The 24,366-nt window shown below is 45.4% G+C and overlaps 1 protein-coding gene across 2 annotated transcripts in view; it reads right to left on the minus strand.

The window, feature by feature from the left end:
• Positions 1–3,480: 3,480 nt before the first annotated feature.
• The window catches only part of RNF152 (ring finger protein 152), a 79,703-nt gene continuing 58,817 nt past the window's right edge, over positions 3,481–24,366 (minus strand). For both annotated transcript variants that reach the window (XM_055559189.1, XM_055559190.1), the window contains one exon: positions 3,481–11,767. In XM_055559189.1, the coding sequence (XP_055415164.1) occupies positions 11,008–11,622 (615 nt within the window). In that variant the 5' untranslated portion in view covers positions 11,623–11,767 and the 3' untranslated portion in view covers positions 3,481–11,007. The remainder of the gene's footprint in view (positions 11,768–24,366) is intronic.

Consider the following 24,366-nt stretch of genomic DNA (forward strand, 5'->3'; position numbering starts at 1 on the left):
GAGGAGCCTGGTGGGCTGCCATCTAAGGGGTCGCACAGAGTCGGACACGACTGAAGCGACTTAGCAGCAGCAAAAGCAGCAGCAGGGTACTATATGATCTGGTGATGCAGGGCTGGTTAAACCCACAGATGGGGAAACTGCAGATACGGAGGGCTGACTCTCAAGTTACAGACAGATTTTCAACTGAGTGGAGGGTCAGCCCCTAACCCCTGTGTTGTTCAAGGGTCTATATCAAGAGAGACAGAATACACACACACACACACACACACACACACACACACACGCACACATATTCTATTGGTTCTATTTCTCTAGAGAACTAATACATATGTTAAGTCTCTGAAAAGTTCTACAATTAAAAAAAACCTATTTAACCTAGTATTTTCCCCATCTATTCAAATCATAGAACATTTTTCACATAACACCTGCTAATCTCGCAAGATACAACTTGGGGAATGCTCTATCAGTCCTTACCGTAGGCTGGTAGCAGTACCTGACTCTGAATCCATTTGGTTCTGAAACAAATAACAGTGTTGGGACACAAGACCCCACGTTTTCTTCTGCACGCGGGGAAGGCAGCAGAACACAACCGTGTGTCACGTGAGCACAAGGAGGTGAGACGTCCGCGCGGTGACGACAGGTGAAAATGCCCGCCCGTGGGATGGACCGCACGCCTGCGCTTTTGTCCAGGGCTCCTTTGAGGATGTTCTCGGGGACCGGGGAGTCATCCTGAAATACCATCAATCACAGTCCAGCAGGCACAGGGCAGTGCTCCCACGACGGGGGCCTAACAAGAAGAGCCAACTCTGTCTCCATACAAGCCTCCTACCTCCTCTGTCTCCTATTGTCCCTTCCTGAAAGTGTTTCCACATACGGTCCTCACTGACCCCGATTTATCCTTCAGATCTGCCTTTTCGGGACTACATCTCCTACCCCGAACCCACCAGGTCAGCCCACCCACCTTCCTGCTTCAGCCCATACCTTTGCTTTGGACGTAAACATTGTTTGTTAATACCTGTCTTCGCTACTAGGCTGTGAGGTTCAAGAGGACTGGGGCCCGTTCCATCCCATTTGTTTTCAGCAGCCCCAGTGCTCGGGGACTGTCAGTGGGAGCTCTGAGCGAAGGAAGGGCGGTTGCAGGGGCAGTTCCCTCTCCTCACTTCTCTCCTGACTCTACCCATGCTAGCCTTTCTTTGCAGCCAAACCTGAGTGCTTTCCTCTCCTCTTTCTCTAAACATCTTCACTTTTTCAACCTTAAGAAAAAATCTATACCAAGAGTCTATGAACTGTTGATATATGTGCATGTGTGCACACACATACAGAGGTATGCTTGCACAACGTGCATCTGTACACCCACTTACTCCAGCAAATAATAATAAAATAACAAGGCTTCCCCAGTGGCTCCAGAGTTAAGAACCCGCCTGCCAATTCAGGGGACACGGGCTCGACCCCGGATCCAGGAGGATCCCTGGTGCTGCGGAGCAACTGAGCCCACGTGCCACAGCTGCTGAGCCTCTGCCCGAGAGCCCAAGAGCCCAAGGGCCGCAGCGCCCGGAGCCCGGAAGCCTGGAGCCCCTGTGTCCCGCGGGGGGACCACCGCCAGGAGGACCCGCGCCCCGCGCCTGCAGACGAGCCCTGCCCAGTGCAAGCAGAGAAGAACCCCCACAGCAGCAAAGCCCAGCACAGGCAGAAATAAAACAAAAAGTAAAATTTTAAAATAATAATACCAACAATCATTTGTCAAGTATAACTGTGAAGAAAGATGAGGAGTGCAAGGAGCAGTACGTCTGGGGAATGAGAGAGGCTAAATCTGATTACAGCTGCGTCACTTTCTGGGTCAAGTAAAATTGTGCAGAAGTTTTCAAACCTACAGAAAGAAAAGCAGCGGCTTGTCTGGTTCCCGGTCAGTCCCTTCCCCACCCCCACCACTGTGGCCGTGAGCTCCACCGCGACGCTGGACACGGTCTCCTCCTGCAAGGATCATCCCTGGAAACAAAAGTATTGAGAAAACCAATGCAATGGCAAATAGACAGGCCCTCATTTCAGGAAATGTGGCTGATAGCTGGAGGGGTGACGCACGTGAGGCCTGAAGGTGTGGCTGGCTGTGGGGGACACCGGCCCAGCCCCACTCCCGCCGTGCCCCTGGGACCTCGGGCTTCTCACACTCAGTCCCCCCGAGTCACAACGGGAGGGTGAGGACGGCAAGGGTCTTGGAGCTGACGCAGGCCCACCCTGTCCTTCCAGTCCTGCCCCCGCAGGCAGGCCACCCGGGCCGCCCAAACCGTGTCATCAGAAGAGGTTGCCAGTGTGGGCTATCCCCAGAGGAGGCGCACATGTAGGGCTCTCTCGTGATCCCCTCTGCCTTGCCCTGGACCCCATCAAGTCTGCAGAGAAGTCTAGATCAGACTCCAGATGGGACCCAGTCCTGGCCAAACTCCTGGAGGAGCTAAGAGCATTTATATGCCTTCAATGCCCTCTTCGAGTCAACTCTTTCTCTAGCTGATACAAAAGCTCAAGCAAGAGCAAGCGGCTCTAACAACAATAAGGAATCTCTCGCTGGCCCCAGCGCACACGCTCACACCCTCTGTTTGCGATCAGGGAGCTCCACACCAGAAATTCTAAAATATGTTAATTCCACTTTTATACTTTCAAACATCTGGACTCTCTAAAAATCTTGCTTTTTTGGTACAAGAAATGGACATTGAAGCACAGTAATCCCTGAAGTTTAAACTTAATAAGGATCACTTTTTAAATTTCCCAGAGAGCCAGGGCATAGCAACACTGGCATTCATGCATGCCTGATCATCGCTAACCCCTAATTAGGGCACCTGTTCAACCGAACTGCGGTTCACTGATAGGATACTCAGTTATTCAAAGACAGAATGCTTTTTATCAAAAAAAAAAAAAAAAAAAAAAAAAAAAAGGCTCTTCAAACACCCTCTGTCCCGCTGAAGAAAACATTTGTTTTGTTTTGTTTTGTTTTGTTCTTTGGTGGCTTGTGGGATCCTATTTCCCCAAGCAAAGATTTAACCTGAACCTTCGACAGTGAAGGTGCAGGGTCCTAATCACTGGGAAAATGTGTTAAAAGGTACTTTTCCAGACACAGAGCCAAGAGACCAGGTCATGGTACTTTTCACTACACAGGGACCTGCATGAAATTGTTCTGCACAAGGTACATAAAGATGGTCCAAACAGCATCATTTCTAAATGGTACAGGATGAAGGTGGGGCCACCAGAAGTCACAAAAACCCCAACTGCACAAAAACACACTTGGACTTACTCATTAAAATGCATTCTTTAGCTTCTCAGAGGAGCCACTTGAAGGTCACCTCCACTTAAAATCCTTGGCTCAGGAGCTCCTTGTTGCTTTATGACCCAAGTCTATTAAAATTCTTAGAGTCTCTGATGATGAAAATTCCAGCCAGCTTTTTTTTCTCTCTTCGTGAGGTTGGGGGGAAGAAAACCAACACGTGAGTCTATTTGAAATCATTTCATGAATTTTAATCATAGCAAATGTGTTTTAACAGTAGTCATAAAATCAACATTACCACATATACAAAGGACAAGACACCAGATTGGCATACAAAAATACCATATATTAAAATCGGGTTCATTGGAAAAACTCAGGACTTGCTAAGACACCACCTACAACAGAGAGAGCAAGCAAGAATGCTTTTAAGACATTCAGATTTATAAACAGCAGCTTGATATCCCCCTTATGAAGTCAGTATTTGGCAACATTTGGACAATATTCTCTACACAGCCCAGCAGCTCATTTATCTGTAGGGCTATCTAAGGGCTGTTTGGCCCCTTAAAAAAGATTCTAAAATAAATAATCCATGGAACTGTAAATGAAACAGGTCAAGGACTTGAGTTAACAGCCTCTGAGCAGCATTCATCTAGCCATTTGACTGGAGTACTAGTTATCAAGAAGGCCAGGAACCCCACCAGCGGAGCCGTCCCGGGGGCAGGGCCTCAGTGCAGCGGCTGTGTGGCTTATGCTGGGAGCGTGTAACCGTCCCAGGCTGAAACCAGCCTCCTGCAACTGCCAATGGAACAAAACGGGAACTAGTGGTAGAATAAAAATATAATAAATGACCACAACCAGGAGAGAAACCAAAATGTTTCTGAATGAGCCTTCCCAATAGTATCAACCTACTCAAGTCAGGTTACATCCACAGGCGTGGGCACTGCACTCCTCAGGTAAGAGGACATCACTGGAGTTTGTCTGTAATGACTGAACTGCCAGCCCGACAGCAGGTCCTGAAACTGTATGGTCTGCCGCCTGACACCCAGTAGGGCCTCCTCGGACGCTCCCATCAGCTGAGCACCTTCCTAGGTCTTCAGTTGACACATCCTGAATTGAGTTTGGTGGGCCATACTGGAACGACACATTGTGCTTGGCTAAGTTAATTCCCACTCTTCTGTGTTCTTTCTTCAGCTGGTTTCTGCCACGACTGACCTTCAGCTTCTGTTTGGCTTAGGAGCTATAGTCTCACTAGGGCCTCCCCCCTTTGTGCCACTGTCTTCTCGCTTCCTGGACGTGCCTGCCTCTCTTTTGCTACAGGCTCAAGGTCACATCCGACCGCCACCACACAGGGCCTGCCTAAGAGTCCGCTTGTCTCTCAGCCAGGAAAATGCAACCGGGAGTTTTCTGCAGCGCAGTGAAAGACACCAGCTCTTGTGTCCTCCCACTCTCGAAAGAGAGGTGACATAGATGCCTCAACTTTTTCCCTTTAAGGGGCACCTGCCTCATCTATTTCCTCCTTTTTCAGCCCATGCTCCTTCACTACCATCATATCCAAACGTCTACTTCCGGATTCTCAAAATGCAAATGTCAAATTAAAAACTGAGCTTCCCTTTGGAACACTCTCATTAGAATAATCCAGTAACACAGCCCACGGAGATCACAGAAGACCTTCACAGGGCCAGCCCTGCATCCCACGATGAGCTTACAGCAGTGTTCTAGAAGAACCAGGCCAGCTATAAGAGAACATCCCTCAGAAAAACAGAAATACATGCTGTTTTAGACTTCAAGAGACCCCTCAGTACTTTTGCCCCAAATATTACTGATTGTCTCTAAAAAAGATCATAATATGAATAGTATCAAAAACCTTAGACTAGAATAATAAAGTCCAGCTAACAAGATGAGTGTTTTCAAGCACCACTACATCATAAGTGAGATATAGATAGTGGGATACCCCAGGCAGTGAGTCCTGAAAAAAAAACATTGGCCCAACTGTGCAAGGAAACTTGTGCAGAAAAATGGAGCCATATTGCAAGAGTTCAAGAATAATGGTGCTCTACTCATGACCACCTGAGCACAGCCAAAAAATAAGTCATTTGAAAGACAGAAATTAAATGTCCCACCCACTAATGTTCTTCATATGGTAGATCTCACCTCTTCATATATATGAAGTCTCGAGAGCTTAGTTATATAGACACTCCAAAGATAGCTGGTTTGACAAAATGGATGCGGCCTATAGCGTTTGTTGGAAAATTAATACCTAAATTCAACATTATATAACCCACATTGGAAAACATGACAAACATTTTACTAGACTTTTTAAGCTTCAGTTATGGCTAAATCGTGTGCCTATGTATATGTATATATTTATACCTGTATGTATAGACATATATCTTTATACAGTGAATCAATTGTGTCAGCAAAGTCAATGGCTTGAATTTCCACTTATATTTTTAGAAATGTTTCATGTTTAACAAAATTCCGCAACTGGTCATCATCTCTTGAAATAGACTATCACTTTCAAACAGTTACTGAATTATCTTGACTGCCTCATTCTCCTCTGCAGTTCCCGTTCTGGTAAGGATTGCTTTGTGGGTAACGTTTTCCTGAGGATGATGAAAACGGTAAGGGACAGCTTCTCCTTCTGGGTCAAGGATGGCAGACTGACTGACTGATGACACGCCTCGTGTGGAAACGGAATGCTGACTAGTTGGCAGCAGCACTTTTCTAAGAGAAGATAGAAATTCACTGGCATCTCACTCCTGCCATACCAATAATCTTTGGACCTCTAATTTCCTCATGAGTCTAAAGAAAATCTATTATTGGGCAAAAAATGTAATCATTTTTAAGGACAAACTAAAGAGTCCTGCTCATTGACAAGTTCTATATTTAAAAAATCTGCTAAATTGAAACAAATGCATTTGATTAACATTATTTTGGACAATAAAAAGCAGACTAACCACTTTAGACATAGTGCAAGTTTTCAAATAAAACTACGAGAGCTCTTTAAATCAAAATCTAGACTGGAATAAATACTGTACTATCAGGAAGAGTCTGATCAATGAAAATATATCTCAAATTGAATGTTCTGCTTCCATTTACTCACTTAAAAAGCAATTTTAGTAACTTTAATAACCTTCAGGTGTTTATATTCCATGGGCAATGTTTTCCTAATGTCAAACAAAGTGTCATTGTGCAAGGATTCAAATCTTCAATTATTTCAGTGATAACGAAAAAAAAAAAAGACTAAAACAATGTCAAATCTCACTCTAAAAATAGTACCTACATTTTAGTCTGGCATCTGAAAAACGATGCCCACCTATGCCCCCCTCAAATACAAGGACGAGCTGGCAGACTTCAAGGGCAAACAAAACACTGCCTGTGAGCATCGCAGAGCGCGCTCGCTCTTACACTTCACGCCTTGCCCACGCAGTGATGAGGGTTGAGTGAGAGGTTGAAAGTGAAGAGGGATTTCATTAGGCTTTCTTCTTTTTTTCTGTAACATTTACTTGTTGGCCACAAGACCCTAAACACAGCTTCACAGTGCAGGGTGTGCAGGTCCAACATTCCGCAGCTCCTGTCTAACTGCTTCCTGTTTTTGGACAATAGATTCCCATGCAGCTAATGACCCCAGAAAAGGGGCTTTATCAAGCACTCTTTTAAGCTTCACTGAGTTTTCCTTGGCCCAGAGTATCTAAGTAATAACCCCCAAAGGGCAATCAATGCAGTTTTACTGTCATACTTGAGATCATTTATTTTTAAGCCCAGAAAGGAAAAAAAAAATTTAAGCCAACTGCATGTCACTAAACCACAAATTGTCTTCTCCACCTGCCATTTACTCCACGAACACCCTGATGCTAGATCCCACCGCACAGCCCTCCAGAACTCCGTTGTCCAGTAATGGTACCCACTTGCCACATGTGAGTGGCAGCAATTTAATTAACTTAAAATACAAAATCCAGTTCCTCATTCAGACTAATTTCATTTCAGTTGCCCAGTAACCAATGTGGCTACCGTATTGAACAGCATAACTTCTAGAACATTTCCAGCATCACAGAACATTCTATTGAGCAGCGCCAATCATGAAGATCCCAAGGGCTGCACCAGTACAAGGTTTAACCATCAAGGGAACCACTCTTAAGTCATGTGCAAGATTAAACGTAACTATATTTTTAAAGGAAATATCTTATACGTTTCTGATCATAAAGTATGACTGGAACAGAGAACCTATTGCCTTTTCATCACAACCTATGCCCCAGGTCATTGTACAAAATTTTCCAAAAACAATGCTTTTTGATAGCATACTTGACTCTACTTAGCATATTCAGCATTCTCTTGGTTATGTCAAGATCATTAATAAAGAAAAATCCATGCTTCTTATAGTTTACTATTTACGCAACACTTACTGTCCTTTACAGGTAAAGTGGGAGGCAGGGGGAAATCAATGTTTTGCAACTCAAAAAATTCAGATCATACGTTCTCTTTAATTGTCTATACTCATCCCTAAATCAACCCTCCTTTCATTTCCCAGAGAGGTAGATGCTAACTAAAACGAATATATAAATCTACAAAAACAAAGACCTTAAACAATAGTTGAGTTAGTAAAGGGTATTCATCCACCCTGAAAGGAGATCGTAGCCCAACAGAGATGGCGACAGGTCTAGGAAGGAGCAGGAGGAAACCGTCGTGCAAAGTCCTGGTCCCCCTTTTGCTGCAGAACAAACCGTCTTGCAGCTCTGTGGGCCTGAGGGGAGTCATCTGAAAAATCAAGCCACCAGAGGTTGCTTTCAGATCCGACTTCCTGTGCTTTCCGCTGTTTTTTCACTGACGTGACCTGTGAGTTCTGGCTGATGGTGTCACTGGGCTTGCATCTCATGGGGTAGATGTGTTCTCAGGGTCATGAGTAAGTGCCAGAGGCCAGAGCAGTGGATGCCAAATAACATTAAACAACACTAAGCCTATAAGTTCTATCCGGCAGGCTGAGACGTCACATACATGCGCACACTCACACACAGGATTGCACACGAAGCAGGTACACAAATAAATAACTAGCAGGCAGAATCCACAATGGCTTTACATCAGTAAGACTCACACAAAAATTCTGATTTGGGTTGCTATTGTACCTTAAATTGTAATGTCAAGAATCTATCATAGAGCCGGTTAATTTTGCACTGCTAAACTGCAATTGGGATTGTTTTTAAGTAAAAAGTATGTGGACATTTGTACTATACGGGTTTGTGCTAAGAAACACAGGGCACGGTATCATCACATGTCAGTGTCTATATATAACCTACAGACCATGTCGAATTCTATCACACTACACTCCAGGGCTAGTCATTTCATATAGGACATAAACATATGTAGATATCATTCACAAAAATAATTTGAATATGGCATGACTTAACATCACAAGGGTAAAGTCCATTTGAAATGCAGAATCCTTAGTGTAACATTTCTGTGGGTTTTTTTCCCCAAGAGGAATAGAAATTAGGTCAGACATCATCACAGCAGCCTGGGAGAGTTTGAGAAATTGAAACTAACCCAACAGTATATTAGGTTACGTAATACAGGATAGTATTCAGCTAATATGATACCTAAATTATTAATACCAAACAAATCCTAGATTATTTGTTGTATAATGCCCAATAGCTTACACAATAAAATGGCATTTTAACCTAATTTCTAGTTTGAGATTTCAAATACATTTCCTAAAGGGCTAATGATGAATTTGAAAGATCTGAAAAACCCGAGTTCATATTTTTATATCAAATTCTCATGTCAATGAATATTAGCTTGGGATTCTATTCATTATATTGTCATTTTATCTCAGTTAATGCCATAACTTTAATGTGCATATTTTGTGCTGCTTGAAGGTAAAAGTTGCTAAGTCACTTCAGTCGTGTCCGACTCTGTGCAACCCCATAGACAGCAGCCCACCAGGCTCCGCCATCCCTGGGATTCTCCAGGCAAGAACACTGGAGTGGGCTGCCATTTCCTTCTCCAATGCATGAAAGTGAAAAGTGAAAGTGAAGTCACTCAGTCGTGTCCGACCCTCAGCGACCCCATGGACTGCAGCCCTCCAGGCTCCTCCGTCCATGGGACTTTCCAGGCAAGAGTACTGGATTGGGGTGCCATTGCCTTCTCCGAGGTAAAAGTTAGCATGTAGGTAATTAAATTATCTTAGTCTTAAGGATTATTTCTAGCTTTACTTTTTGGAGGCAGTCACTGCTTATCTTTCTGTCCCGTTTTCAGGAATTCAGTGGAACATGGACATACCTGTGAATGGGGGCGGGGGGGCTTGGCGCGCACCACTTGCTTCATGAATCCCATAAGAGAAACTAGAACTGTAAAGCACACAGCTATGTCTGGATGCACACATGTTCAGGCATAGAATGTATCATTTAAAACCAGCAGATCCTTCTTCATGAGCAACTGTAGGCCATGAAACATTTAAGAACGTTTGAGAATTTATGATGAACTGGTCCACTTGAACTGGGAATGCGAATTGCTAGTTCACCTTGCCATTTTTCTCAATAAAAACATATCTTGAAATACAAGAGAAACTCTCACTTCTGCCCACAAGAAGAAACTGGAGTGTGGAATGGTTTAACTCTCGTGGAGCAATCTCTTTCAGGAAATAATCATGGACTGTCTTAAAATGCCAGTCCAGGTTTGTTAGCAGTTACCAACACTCACGGCTGTTAGAACACATCAAAACTGGGAGAAAAGACAGAATCTTCTGTATTCTCCGTTTGTGCCTTACAGAATACAGGACTTGAACACACAGAAGAGGAGCAAGTATGGAAGTGACATGTCTGTGACACCTCGCTGGGGGGTCCAGGTGGCCGCAAGGTGGCCGTCGTTTCAGGCTCAACACGCTCACGCCTACAAAGTCTCACTCCTGGGATTCTTCTGAAAAGATTCAAGACCTGAGGTAAATCAAATTACACACACACACAAATACACAATATTTACATTTAAAATTCTTATTTGTGAGACGGCTTGAGAAAAATCGGCATGTGGGTTTCCTGTGGGATTAGGCATTTCTCACTATTACTCAGTTTATTGCTCCCCTGTCGGGCCTTCGGTTTAATAAACACACAGCGAGCTCTAATTACAAGGGAAGAAAAGCGAAGGTACTTGACAAACACAGCACATTGGAAACACTCACTCAGATGTTTTCCTGAAAAGATAACGGTCCGCTTAACTTATTTTACTTTGGGTGCCATTCAAAATGGTATAAAAAGTCATAGCAACTAAATGGAGACAGGGTTTCATTTTCTCAAAAAAAGGAAAGAAACCAGCACTTCATGTTGCAGTTGAATTTTTACATGGATTTTCAGGTTTAATTCTACTTGTATGCAGAGCATCTTTGCTTTAATCTACCACATTTAGAGAAGATCACATGGTATGCACCTCCAACAGTTTAACGTCTAAGTAGAATAGGTCTATCTTGTAACATGATTTGGAGAAATGATAAATTACAGTCCATTTAATAGGTGATTATGAGGATGCATGCAACCGTCTTCGAAGATGTCGCCACCAGGGATCCGAGCGCTCCGCCTGCTTTCCGGCTGGGACCGCGGGTCTGCCCTTCGTGTCTGTCTTCGGGTAATCAAATGGTGGCCCAGGGCCGGGGGCCAGCACCGGGCCCCCCGGGGTCAGCGGGCCCCCCCCCCCCCCGCCTTCTCACCACGATCCCCCCACCAACAGCTGCTCAGCCCCGAGTGGGCGCCCACGGAGCCTTGCCCGCAGGCCCTTCAGCCGCAGGATATCACAGTGAAGCGCTTAGAAATGCAGGACATGTTATGGAGCACGATGCCGAGGAGGAAGACCAGGACGCAGGCCACCAGGATGACGGTGCACACGCCGGACCAGGTGGAGCTCTTGGCCGCGCCCCGCCGGTCCGGCTCCTCTGCCGCCGCCTCGCCCGGGGCCGCGGGCTGCAGGGGCTGCTGCTCGGCCGCGGGGACGCTCACCATGGCCATCGCCTTCGGCTGGCCCCCGGGCAGCAGGCGGCAGCCCGCGTCGCCGGGCAGCAGCGCGCGCTCCTTGGAGACGGGCAGGGGCAGCATGTAGCACCCGTTGCTCGGGAGTCTGATGAAGACCGGCGTGTGCTCGGAGGCGTGTGGGATGGCAATGACCCCCAGCACCTCGGGGTCGTCCGGCAGCTGAGACACCGAGAAGCCCGGGGGCAGCCTGGTGGTGCCCCGGCACCAGGGGCACCGCACGTCCTTCTGGCTCGTCCGCATCTGCTGCAGGCACACGGAGCAGCAGGTGTGCCTGCAGTCCAGCAGCTTGGGCCTCCGCCGGGGGCTGTAGTAATTGAAACAGATCTGGCACTCCAGCAGCGAGTCCTGCGAGAGCGTCTCCATGGCGAGCGCCGGGCGCGGAGGTCCGGGCAGGGCCGATCCCGAGTCAGAGTCCGCCGCTCAGCCCGCTTCCTCCGGAGGGCCTCGCAGCAGTCGCCGGGGGGTCGGGGCGCTCACAGGCTTCCAGCATACTCAGGCGTGTGCATTTCTGAAGGAGACAAAAACGCACACAAAGTGAATTACTTCCAGCAAGCCGAGATGGATGTTTCACTGCTCGCAAGTCTGGATGTCGGGTTAAACGAGTACAAGTTTCCCGCTCCTGAGACTGGAAGAGTCTCGGGATGTCCAGTGCACAATGAGTGAGCAAGTTTCTCCTCGAATACTTTTCTTATTTCTGAAGAAACAAGTATCTCTACAGGGTATGCAATGCCCCCCAAATGTTCTACAGAGGGAGCCTGCTGTTTCTGTTTTATTGTTCTTCTGAACTGTTCTTCTAAACATACTGCAGAAATTCTCTCATTTCCAATAAGCTTCTAGCATTTCCTAAATTTCTTTCCTTTGCGCCTCTGGCCTTCTTTTCCTGACTCTGCTCACCATCCTGTAAGTGCTCATTGCCAGATACAGGCACCTCTACAAATCTAGGTACCTCACATAACCAGCTCCCGGGATGGATGTGGGTTAGGACTATTCCTCTCTCACGGGTTATTAAAATGGTGCCACCAAAGAAGCACACACAGGTATCGGTTATCTTTTCCACCAAATCTCCTGAACTAAGGCAATTTTTGTCAAATGTCTTTAAAGAGAGTCAAAACAACCGCCAAATAACAACAATGAATCTTTAGGCAGTAAGGGTCACAAAAATACACAGGATCAATCACTAGCAGTTCTTTTAATTTCATGATTATTTGGGACTGCATCAATAGGACCAAAAGCAAATATCAGTAATTCACTGATTATAATCAAGTATTATTGTCAAAGAACACTGGCAAACAGCCTTCACAAAAAAAAAAAAAAAAACAAAAAAAAAACAAGAGGAGAAGAAGAATGTTAGCCTTCTGGTATTGACAGGAGGCAGGATAACTTAGTTCAACTTAACTGGAGTTTAAGGAATCCATCAAATGTTTTAATAAATGCTGCCCAACACCATTTCCTATTGAAAGCATCCGAATTATGTGTTCTGAATGGAACCATGATGACTCTGGAAAAAACTGTTCAACCATTGTTGTAGGACTAGCAATTAGGCCTAGAACCCCACCTACACCCAGAAGCAGGAGCTAATAATATAGATAACCTCCTTCACATTTTTCTTAAAAAGAGAACCTTCTTTTTCTTTCTGATTTCCTTTGTGAAATTATGAATACACCCCTCCACGGTGATTATGATTTAAGATCAAAATCAAAATGTAGAAAAAATTTAAAGTCAGAAATAATCACTGATAAAATTAATGCTGACAATCAAAAGAGAAACATTTTAAAATATTTGCTGTAGTTCAGTTCAGTTCAGTTGCTCAGTCGTGTCTGACTCTTTGCGACCCCATGAACCGCAGCACGCCAGGCCTCCCTGTCCATCACCAACTCCTGGAGTTTACCCAAACCCATGTCCATTGTTTGGGTGATGCCATCCAACCATCTCATCCTCTGTTGTCCCCTTCTCCTCCTGCCCCCAATCTTTCCCAGCATCAGGGTCTTTTCAAATGAGTCAGCTCTCCGCATCAGGTGGCCAAAGTATTGGAGTTTCAGTTTCAACATCAGTTCCTCCAATGAATACCCAGAACTGATCTCCTTTAGGATGGACTGGTTTTGCTGTAGTAAGAGGACTTAAATTATTGAAAATAAAATATAGTAAAATAGCATTCAGAAGGCGCATATTATAATCAACTGCTCGTCTATCCAGAGAAGGCAATGGCACCCCACTCCAGTACTCTTGCCTGGAAAATCCCATGGACAGAGGAACCTGGTGGGCTGCAGTCCATGGGGTCACTAAGAGTCGGACACGACTGAGCAACTTCACTTTCACTTTTCACTTTCATGCATTGGAGAAGGAAATGGCAACCCGCTCCAGTGTTCTTGCCTGGAGAATCCCAGGGATGGAGGAGCCTGGTGGGCTGCCCTCTATGGGGTCGCACAGAGTCAGACACGACTGAAGCGACTTAGCAGCAGGAGCAGCAGCTCATCTATCCACTACTTCAAGAAATAGTTGTGGAAGAATTGAAATCTGCTAAGTGTAGAACTTAAAATGTTCTCACCAAAAGAAAAAGAAAGATTAAGATGTGAGATGATGGATGTGTTAATCAATGAGATGTGGGGAGTCTTTTCACAATGCATACTTATTTCCGTACTTTAAAGTGTCCATTTTAAATGTCTTACAATCTATTTTGTCAATTATACCTCAATAAAACTGAAATAAGAAATTAAAAAAATAAATATCTACTGAGTATCTATCATGCAAAAAACACAATACTAGCCATGGTAGATTAATGAGATGAATCAGACCCAAATACCACTCCTAAGCTATTTAAAGTTAGGCAAGAATGAACTCATGAACATAGTTTCTCTTCCATTCATTTATTCATTCAAATTCTCATTGAATATTTACCATGTGTCAAGCATTATGGTCGTTATTTTTGTCCTTTGTAACAAAAGACCTTGTCACCACCCATAAGAAACTCCCAGACTAGAGGTACTTAAACAGCTGTGCAGTTAAATAGTTATGAATGTAGTGATGCTCGCCTTACTGGAGCTGGATGGAGCAATCAAAGAGGCTCAGTGAAAAGTCTAGATTATGGAGAGGGTTTCGACAGGTAAAATCAGGGGCAGGCTACTTTCAAGTTCAGAAACCAGCATGCGCAAAGGAAAAGGGTGAGCGATTAATTACAGTTACTTTTGCAGTCCAGCTGTGACGCTGCTAGGCTTTCTCTAACACAAGAGCGACCTACAGATGCATCTCTAAGAGAGAGCTGCACAGCTTTAGGCTAGAAGTGTAGGTCTTTGATACAGACACTTTTGACTTTTTATTTTTTTAAAGCCTTTATTGCTTCTGTTTTTGGTTTCTTGGCTGCGAGGCATGTGGCTCTGAGCTCCCTGACCAGGCGTCGAGCCCACACCCTCTGCATTGCAAGGCGAGCTCTTAATCACTGATCCACCAGGAAGTCCCCGCATGCCTTTTAAAGAAACAAAGTTCACACAGAACCTGCACACACCCTCCCGCAGGTCCAGCTGGGGAGAGCAGAGCCCACAGGGAGGGGAGAGGGGAGTGGACCCAGGCCCAGGCCACAGACCCCAGACCACAAACTGTGGACAGCCCCAAGTGCCAAAGACGCGGGATTCATCAGGGAGCCACGGTCAATAGACTGGAAAGACCTGCTGGGAAGCTACTGTAATATTAGGCGAGATAAGGAGTGTGTGCATGTGCGTGCATGTGTGCGCGTGTGTGCATGTGTGTGTGTCTGAAGTCAACAGTGGTGATGAGGATGAAGAGACCAAAAGTGCTGACAGCTTGTACAGGAGTCAAGTGGGATCTGGCCACGTTGACAACGAGGTTGTAAGGGGAAGAGGCAAAGGCCGAGAGAGAGGAGGGTGAAACAGACACGAGAGAAACAGGAAAGGTGGAGAGAAACACGATGAGTCCTGTTTGGGATGGACTCCATTTGAGGTGCGGGGACGGTATAAGAAATCAGGCACTCAGGAAAATGCTAAAGAATCAAAAGGAAGCTGAAAACATTGGTCTGATGTTGCAGAGCAAAGTCAGGACCGGGCCTGAGAGAGCTAGATGGCACCTCCAGAGAAGAGATCTCAACCAGAGACAGACACAGCAGACCACAGCCAGGCACTTAGGGAGCACTTATTGTTAAGCCTGGCTGAATGAAAGAACAGGGGTGGCGCAGGAGGAAACCCAGGGACCCCTCCCAGCACGTCCCTCAGACGAAAACGTTCCAGGCAGCCTGAGACTGTGAGAAGTGTGTGAGTGCTCAGTTGCTCAGTCGATTCCGACTCTGCGACCCCATGGACTGTAGACCGCCAGGCTCCTCTGTCCATGGGATTCTCCAGGCAAGAATCCTGGAGTTGGTTGCTATACCCTTCTCCAGGGGACCTTCCTGACCTAGGGATTGAAACTGGGTGTCCTGCATTGCAGGCAGATTCTTTACAGTCTGAGCCACCAGGATACACACACACACACACACACACACACACACACACACACACGGCTGAAGGTTTGCGGCTGAAGGGCGAGTTCAGGCATGGCCAGGCAGTGAAGGGCTAAGGGAGCCCTGGTGCCAATGCCTCTTTCCTTCCAACCTGGACTCTGCCAGGTGTGGGCACAATCTGCCCAGGGCACTCCTGGCCCCTGAAGGGCAGCTGTGAGCCACAGCCCAGGGAGGAGGAAGGCGCGGAGTCCCCTGGCTCTGCCCCAAGACCTGCCACACGACCGTTTTTCAACAAAACCAACACGCACTTTATTCATGAATTTATGTTCCAAGTAACATTCACTTAATTGGTGTCGAGCTCCCTTAAGATTAGATTATACGACTCAATTTCCAACATATCCAAGTTAAAATTTCCAACTTCATCCAAGAGTAGGCCTTAAAACAGAGGCCAAACACAGAAGCAGAGGGGAAACAGTTCCTCCCCTCTCTGCTCAGCTCTTCACGTCTTTCTGATGACAGGACAGCCTCTTGATTTACACGCTGATTTGCTCTACGTGAAGCCCGAACTGAATTCCAGTTTATTTCCTGTCTCATAATTAGTAATGATGATGATTAGTTAGGTAAAGAGAAGAAGATTTATGAGGCTCTGGACCAAAGCTAAAGATGAATCATTCTTTCTCCCTTTCATCTCCCTTTCTTCCTTTCATAAACCCAAAAGATGTGAGTCAACTATAAAAAAAATAAGGTCCACATAAGCTAGACAAGAAACTCAAAATTCGCAGTCGAGCGCAGGAGACATGAGCACCACACGCAGTCTGTCTTTGCCATCACCGTCCGTACAGGAGCGAGACGCGACGCTCAAGGTAAACACTCAGAGCCAAAAGGAAAGAGCATTTGGGCAGAATGCACAAGAACAGGTGTAAACTGAGATACACTGGAATGAGTTTTAAATGTCACTACAGTTTATTTTGAAAGAATGTAAAGATTAAAAAAAAAATAGAAACCAACCAGACAGACCGCAAAAAGAGGAATAACAGCTAAGGGAGGGCCTTCTCAAACTAATATGTTTGGCAAGATACAATTTATAGTCAAATATATCTTCATAAAACAGTAGTTTTGACACCTCCCTGGCAGTTCCGTGGTTGGGGCTTTGCACTTCCACTACAGGGGACATAGGTTCAATCCCTGGTCAGGGAACGTAGATCCCTGTGTGTTGCACACAGCAGCTAACAAAAAAAAGTATATACCTTAATTTTAAAATACTTAAAAACAGTCTCATAAATAATGTCAATTGCACAATATACAAATGAAAGGCCCTGAATCATCATTGAACTCAAAGCTAATTCATGCCCTGGTTTTAAAACCGCTTAAGAAACTGGGATGCGTATAAACGGAGGAAGGTGTGACTTGGAGGGAAAATGCCAGAACCAGAGGGTGTGTACACTGTCCTTGTTGCTCAAGGTCAACCAACATGCGGTGCTTTACGATACCAGTATATCTTCACAAAAGAAAACTTCTTCTTGTTAAAAAACTACATAATTTTAAGCATCTTTATTAAAGTGTGGGTGTGATCAAGTGCTCCCATGAATTTAGTGGGTGGTCTTCAACACTGAGTTTTTATAGTTTAGTGGCTTTCAGAAGTCCAGGCACATAAGGATAAAAAAGCTGATAAAATATATCCATCCCTCGGTGTCTGTGGGGGACTGGTTCCAGAATCCCCTCTGCTGCTGCTTCTGCTGCTAAGTCACTTCAGTTGCAAAATCCAAGAATGAAAGAAGAAAAAAAAAATCCAAGAATGTTCAAGCTCCTTATTTAAAATGGCCTAGGATGCTGGCCCTCTGTATCCTCAGATACAAAACCCTCAAATATGAAACTCTAGGATACAGAAGCTGCCAGCTACAATCCAGGCAGTTTTTCCCTGCTTACACTTTCACGATTCTTCGTACACTGTGACTTGGGTTTGCAACCGTGACATCAAGTATGAAGCCTCTCCCCAGCACTGTGACATGAGCTGATATGGATTACATCTGGCTGGCCTTGATGGTTCCATCTGTGGTCCACATGAGGATCTTAAATTCAGTGGTTGTACTGAAAAAAACCTCGCAGTCAGAGATTAAACTAGTCACTGTATGATGCCGGGAGCCGGCGTGAGGAACTCCGCCCATGGCAAAGGTCATGAGGAAGGGGGCTCGGCATACACAAAGGCGGGATCGAGCCTCAGGAGTCCCCCTGGAAATTCTCGAGCATCTACCCCCAAAACCAGAGTCTGCCTACTTTACTGCTTTGTGCTCTCACCTACACCTCTGACTTTACTGGGGGCTGTCCCCCACTACCATCTCTCTCCTGAATAGGTTCTTCCGACCACATGTGATTGTTCAGAGCCTCCCAACTGTGAGAGGCATAAGATGTTCTAAACTGTCTAAATACAGATTCCTTTGAGCAGTTAAAAGATTGATTAGAAATTGTATTGGTGAAGGGTTTTTCACTTGTTGGGCCAATGTTTGCTGCTAAGTTTCCATATCCCTTACCTGCTGTGTCCCTGGCAGTGTATTGATTACAATCAGTAATGTAAGTAGTAGTTTTAATGTTTGTAACCTTGGACCCTTGAGTTAATTCTTTTTCTTGTTGTAGCCCACCACACCTTTGCCCTATAGGAATGCAACTTTATCTAATGCTTTTGGAGGGTGGCGCCTGACTAATCACCATTAGAGAAAAATAAGTTTTCTGAAGAAAGGGTCTTAAAATGTTAACAGGCCTCCGGGCCAGAAGATGATGCAAATCACCTAAACTTTTGCATATTATAAGTTTGCAGGAAGAAAGCCTGGCTTACTGCATGACTCTACCCCTTCCCCCATTATCCTCTATGCATAACTTAAGGTATAAAAAACTACTTTGGAAAATAAAGTGCGGGCCTTGTTCACCAAAACTTGGTCTCCCCATGTCATTCTTCTTCTCACCTTCTGGCTGAATTATTCAGCCTCTTTTTTCCACTGAATTTCCTCACTGAGCTATCCTTATTTAACCACTCTTTATATCTTTAATTAACATTTAAATAAGCTGTTGTTTCCTGATCACCGATGCCTTCTCCCCTTCGAATTCCCTGGATCCACCGGGGCTGGACCCCGGGAGCATGCTTTTCTTACTCTCTTAAAGTAGCATGTCTTTTTGATACAGGTCATTTACTTATTCAAGAAAATGTAAATATTTGAAATGAGATTAGAGAAAATAATTACAATTCCATTTAATCTGGCATTTTGACTGGCAAGACCATTTAGTTATACTGGATCTTGGCAAACACTCTGATTAATGGCAAGAATGGGAATGGCTTGGTGGTGGCAGGTGTGTGGCTGACGTTTGCTCCTCTGGTAGCAGAGAGCAACCCTTTCAGGACACAATTGCCTAATGCGTGTAAAGTCCAATTTGTGTAACAACTGTCTGTCTTCATGGAGAAGGCAGTGGATCACAGGGCTCTAACAAATCTCAAATGAGGATTCTATCAGCCCAAACTTTAAAAAAAAAAGTTGTCCTGTTTTCTCCCATGAGCATCATGGTTTGCAGTATTTGATGATACAGAAAACCTGGAGAGTAAGAATGGTTACTTCAAAGTCTTGAGCAGGGATGTCCCTGGCGGTTCAGTGGTTAAGACTCTGAACTTCCACTGCAGGGGGCACAGGTTCCATCCCAGGTCAGGGAACTCTGATCTCACAAACAATGCGGTGTGGCAAAAAAACAAGTCTTGAGTGACCAGGGGGTACGGGGCAAAGGATGGTGCCAGTGCTGGATGCAGATCGGCCGTGGTAGCAGAGGCAGGCGGGGTAGGACAGAGGTCACTGGCTAAACGGGCAGAGCAGCAGACCCACCAGAAGGCAGTGGTCACCTGGGGACTCGCCACACAGCCGTGGGACTAGCCTGGCCGGCACGGCCTAACAGGGTAACCACGAGCCCGAGGGGCACGGCCACAGCCTAGGTGCCGCGCCCTCCACGTGCCAAAGCTTCTGCTGCAAAAGTGCAACTAACCAAGCAGCTGAAACAGAACCACAGCCTCCAGAGATGTATTTACTCAGGAGCATTTCGTTTAAGCCAAGGTAGGGAAAAGAGGGATGAATCGGACCCATCCACAACTTGGTGATAAACATTTAAAATCAAAGCATATTGGAATCAAGACATTTTTAGGAATTAAAGCCAGATTTCAGGATAATAAGCACTGGGCTTTGTTGGTTTGTTTGCTTTAGTATCTATCAGACAATCACTACTATTAGGAATCGGGAGAGAAAGCGTTTAGCTCCAGTTCTGCCCTTAAGTAGATGGGTTACCTTAAGCAGGTCACCTCTCGGTGAGTTCAGGGTCCTCTCCTCCAAGGACACTGGACTAGATGGTCCCTCGAGTCCTTCTAGTGAAGACAGTTCCTTGGCCTGAGTAACTGCTAACCACACTCGGGCTTTCAGCAAGCGACAGAGCTGTCAGGCTGTGTGTCCTATAGTTGCTCTCATTATACCTGACAGATCATCTATGCATATTCATTGTCAGGGATCTCATGCACCTTTACATGAGACATCTGAACTAACAACATCTAAAATGCCCATCTGCAGTGGGCATCTAAAATAAACAGGAACCGTTGGAAGGGTCTTCCCTCCTGTACGGTATAGGGAACTCTGCTCACTTTTACGTGGCAGCCTGGATAGGAGGGGTCTTGGGGAGAATGGATACGTGTAGATGTATGGCTGAGTCACTCTGTTGTCCACCTGAAACTGTCACGACATTGTTAATCGCCTATATTCCCAATATAAAATAAAACAAAACGTTTTTTAAAAAAGAAGCTTCTTCCTTTACGCCTTGAATTTAATGAATGAGTATAAAAAGAGGTAACACCCTAACAGAAAACAGCTACAACTTTGATTTGTAGCAATAATCAAAGGAATAACTATTTTATATCTAATCAATAACCATCTCAGCTCAAGCAAGATATCCCTGTTCTCCAAGCTTGCTACCAGGTGAGGGGGAGGTTCCAACTGTCCCTTGAGGAGACGCCTGCATAACTGGCTCATGCAGAAGCCAAGGTTAACACTGGCCTCAGACATACAGTTGCACCTTCACTTGCTCTGATCACCCAAGGATGGTGAAGAAAGAAAGGTGCAGATGGTCACAAAGATAGAGAAGAGATATAAAGGACTGTCCGTGGATCCCCAGGCTCCCTGGAGAGATGTGATGATAAAAGATGCCATGAGACAGACAGGTAGAGCAGAGGGGAAAAGGTCAGTTACTTCAGCTCCTAGAATCCTGAGGACAGCTGAAGGAACTGGGAACCAAAGCCAAGGGGAAGGGTCGACATAGCACTAAAGGGAGACTCTTCTTCAAGTGATCATACAAATTCAGTCGACCATGCACAGGGCTTAGACAGAACGGCTAAGCAAAGAGCTATCATTGCCTGTTAGGGGCAGAGAGGATATCAGAGCCCAAGTAACCTAAGCTGGCCCACTATTCTTTTGACTCCAGACACTGGGGAGTAAGAGTCAGAGAGAAGGACACAGAAATATTCTTTATTTGATTAAGCACCCCATCCGACCCGTGCCAGCATTATCTCAGATAGCAAAGGCAGCTCTGAGCTCACAAGGCTCAAGAGATGCCGGAGTTTAAGGTGGTACCGCAAGGCGAAATCTAAAGATAGCCCAGTGCCAAGGAAGCACGTTAAGTCACCTTCGGGGCAAATGGCTTGAGGGCCAAGACTGTGCGTTAAGGATTGAGGGGCTGTCAGAGGGGCAAGCGCCTTGGAGAGCAGAGGCCTCTCTCTGCCAAGGGCCCCCACGGTCCCTGCTCTTCACGTGCAGGGGACAGAGAACCTCTGAAGGCCCCGACAACAGCCCATGTAAATACCTGCATTTTCTTAAAACGAATCACACACGCACATCCCCACGCCTATTTCTTACCAAACCACAAATTCCAGCACAAATTGAAACCTTGAGGCAATTTGTTTTTTCAATGTTTTCCCATGATATGTCATCTACTTCAGGGCCCACAGCCTTCCTCTGTAGGGCAAATGAGGCGTCTTTTAGGCTTTTGGGTTCATGCAGGCTTTTTTGCAAATATTCAGCTCTGCCATCAAAGTGTCAAAACAGTCAGATCGAACGTCAAAGAGCAGCTGAGGCTGCGTTCCAGTAAGACTCCCTTTACAGAAACAGGCCACAGATGGGATCCGGCCAACAGGACGTCATCTGCTGACCTCAGGCCTACATCATTTCTCATCAGCTCTGCCCTTAATCCCTGAATTCAGTATATTGCTCCGGAGACACCCATCCTCAAATCAGCTTATTGCTCTAACATGAGCTATCTCACCTGAGTTTTCTGTCAAGCCACAGAATGCAAAATATTTTCATAATTATTTGAGGAAGACATTAAGGGTGTATCAGCTTTACAACTGCATTGTCCTTTTAAATGACTATTCCCAGACAATAGGAGGAAAGGGCTGAGCAAAGAGCATTGGCAATGGCCAACATCTGTTGGGCCCACCAACAGCAAATATTCACTAAGACCATTAGTGAGAACTTACAGTTAGGGCTCCAAACGTTCTTCACACTGAAATATATGGTTCTACTGCTTCATAAAATAAGTGATGGTTCTAGAATTCCTTATGACAGCTGCAGACTAAAGACAACCCTTCATCTGATGGAACTTCACAAAGACCACGATAATGCCTCCTGATGGTCTGAACTTTGGATGCAATGCTTGTTTTTCATCGGCATCGTCCTGCAGTAGCTCAACAAATTTAAACTTGGCCAGGTGAATCCTAGCCCTATACAGAAGCATCTTCTCATGGTTCAACTTTTGGATACATTTCCCAAATACATGGATATCCCTTCAAAGTGAGATAGAACATGTGTGATTTACGATGAGAGAGCCATTCATCTGAGGCCTCTGAAGGCTGGAAGGAGATACAGGGCAAGAAAGTCTTGGCTCAATATTTTAAAAACCACGTACTTGTTAAGACTTTCCCATTTTCACACATGAAAAAAATTTAATAGGTATAGTTCTTTTTTAATTAATTTTTATTGGAATATAATTGCTTTCCAGGCAGCTTAGTGGTAAAGAACGTGCCTGCAATGTGGGCAACGCAGGAGACAAAGGTTCAGTCGCTGGGTGGGGAAGGTCCCCTGCAGAAAGGAAAGGCAGCCCACTCCAGTGTTCTCGCCCAGAAAATCCCATGAACAGAGGAGCCTGGTGGGCTACAGTTGATGAGGTCGCTAAGAGTTGGACGCGACTTAGTGACCAACACACGCACACACACAGTTGCTCTGCAATGTTGTGTTAGCTTCCGTTGCACAGAAACGCGAACCAGCTGTATATACACATGTGTGCTGTGTCGTCTCAGTCGTGTCCAACTCTTTGTGACCCCATGGACTGTAGCCCGCCAGGCTCCTCCGTCCATGGGATTCTCCAGGCCAGAATGCTGGAGTGGGTTGCCACGCCCTCCTCCAGGGGATCTTCTCCACCCAGGGATGGAATCTGCAGCCCTGTGTATTGCAGGCAGATTCTTGACCACTGAGCCACCAGGGAAGCCCCATAATGTATACATATATCCCCTCTTTTTTGAATTCCTTTATTTCTTCAGAGTTGCTTCAAGTTACCTGGAGAACATTCTATATTAAACATTTGAAAAAAGGATGGCATATTAAAAACCTGGTGGGCTTTATGGCCGTCACTTTAAATAAGTCTATTCAAAAACCATTCACGAGATGATTTTCTTTGAGCAGAGAGTGTTTATTGCTTCAGTCTCCCTACCTACCCTCAATATCGATGATTCATCGCATGAATTAAGCCTCAAACTGAAGTTTCAAAGAACTCCTAAAGGCATCAGGACTAAAACTAAGCGCCACAGGGAGTCAGCTGTCACTCTGTTCATTACTTCTGCTTTTTCTTTCTTCCAGCTGCAGTAGCTCAATGAGCGTTGATTTTCCATTTAGGCAAGGTAAGAAAAAAAAGAAAACGTACAAACCCCTAAACTAGATATTGAACGGTGCTGCAACCAAAGGCTATCAATCACTAATTCATCTTTCCAAACCAAACGATAAATCCAAAAGATTTTTCCTCTTGCTTTCTGATATTTTTAAGTCACTTTGAGGTAAAATTTATCAGTGATAAAATGCACATGTTTTAAGAGTACAGTTCAATGAGTTCTGAGCAGTGAGAAGCTGTGAAACCACTGTGCCAATCAAGCTATTTCCACCACCCAAAGCTGCCCTTGCCCTCACCCAGCCTGTCCCTCCTACCCCCACCCGGACCTCCAGCCCCTAAAGTCACTGCTCTGCTTTCTATCTTTGAATCTGTTTGTGTATTTAAAGCTCTACCTGTGGGTTTTGACTTAGGGGAAAGTAGCGATATTCTGAGGGTACTTTCAGATTGTCCCAGGACCATGATTTCTGAAAACAAGGTGTTTATTCAACTTCACAGAGAAAAACCCTAGAGTGACAAGCACTGCTATAAACACATGCGTTCAAACATGTACGGAGTAAGAGGCACTGCTCTCCGTTTGAGGGGTGGAAAAGGAAAAACACAGGGCCCATCCTTGCAAAGAAGCCATGCTCCTAGCTACAGGACCGCGTGACCTGGGCTTAAGGCGGGCGGGGTAGGAGATCGGGTAGACACGGAGAAGGAGCCCCTGTCCGTCTGGG

Source organism: Bubalus kerabau, chromosome 21 (assembly GCF_029407905.1).
Source record: "Bubalus kerabau isolate K-KA32 ecotype Philippines breed swamp buffalo chromosome 21, PCC_UOA_SB_1v2, whole genome shotgun sequence".
Classification (NCBI taxonomy): Eukaryota; Metazoa; Chordata; class Mammalia; order Artiodactyla; family Bovidae; genus Bubalus; species Bubalus kerabau.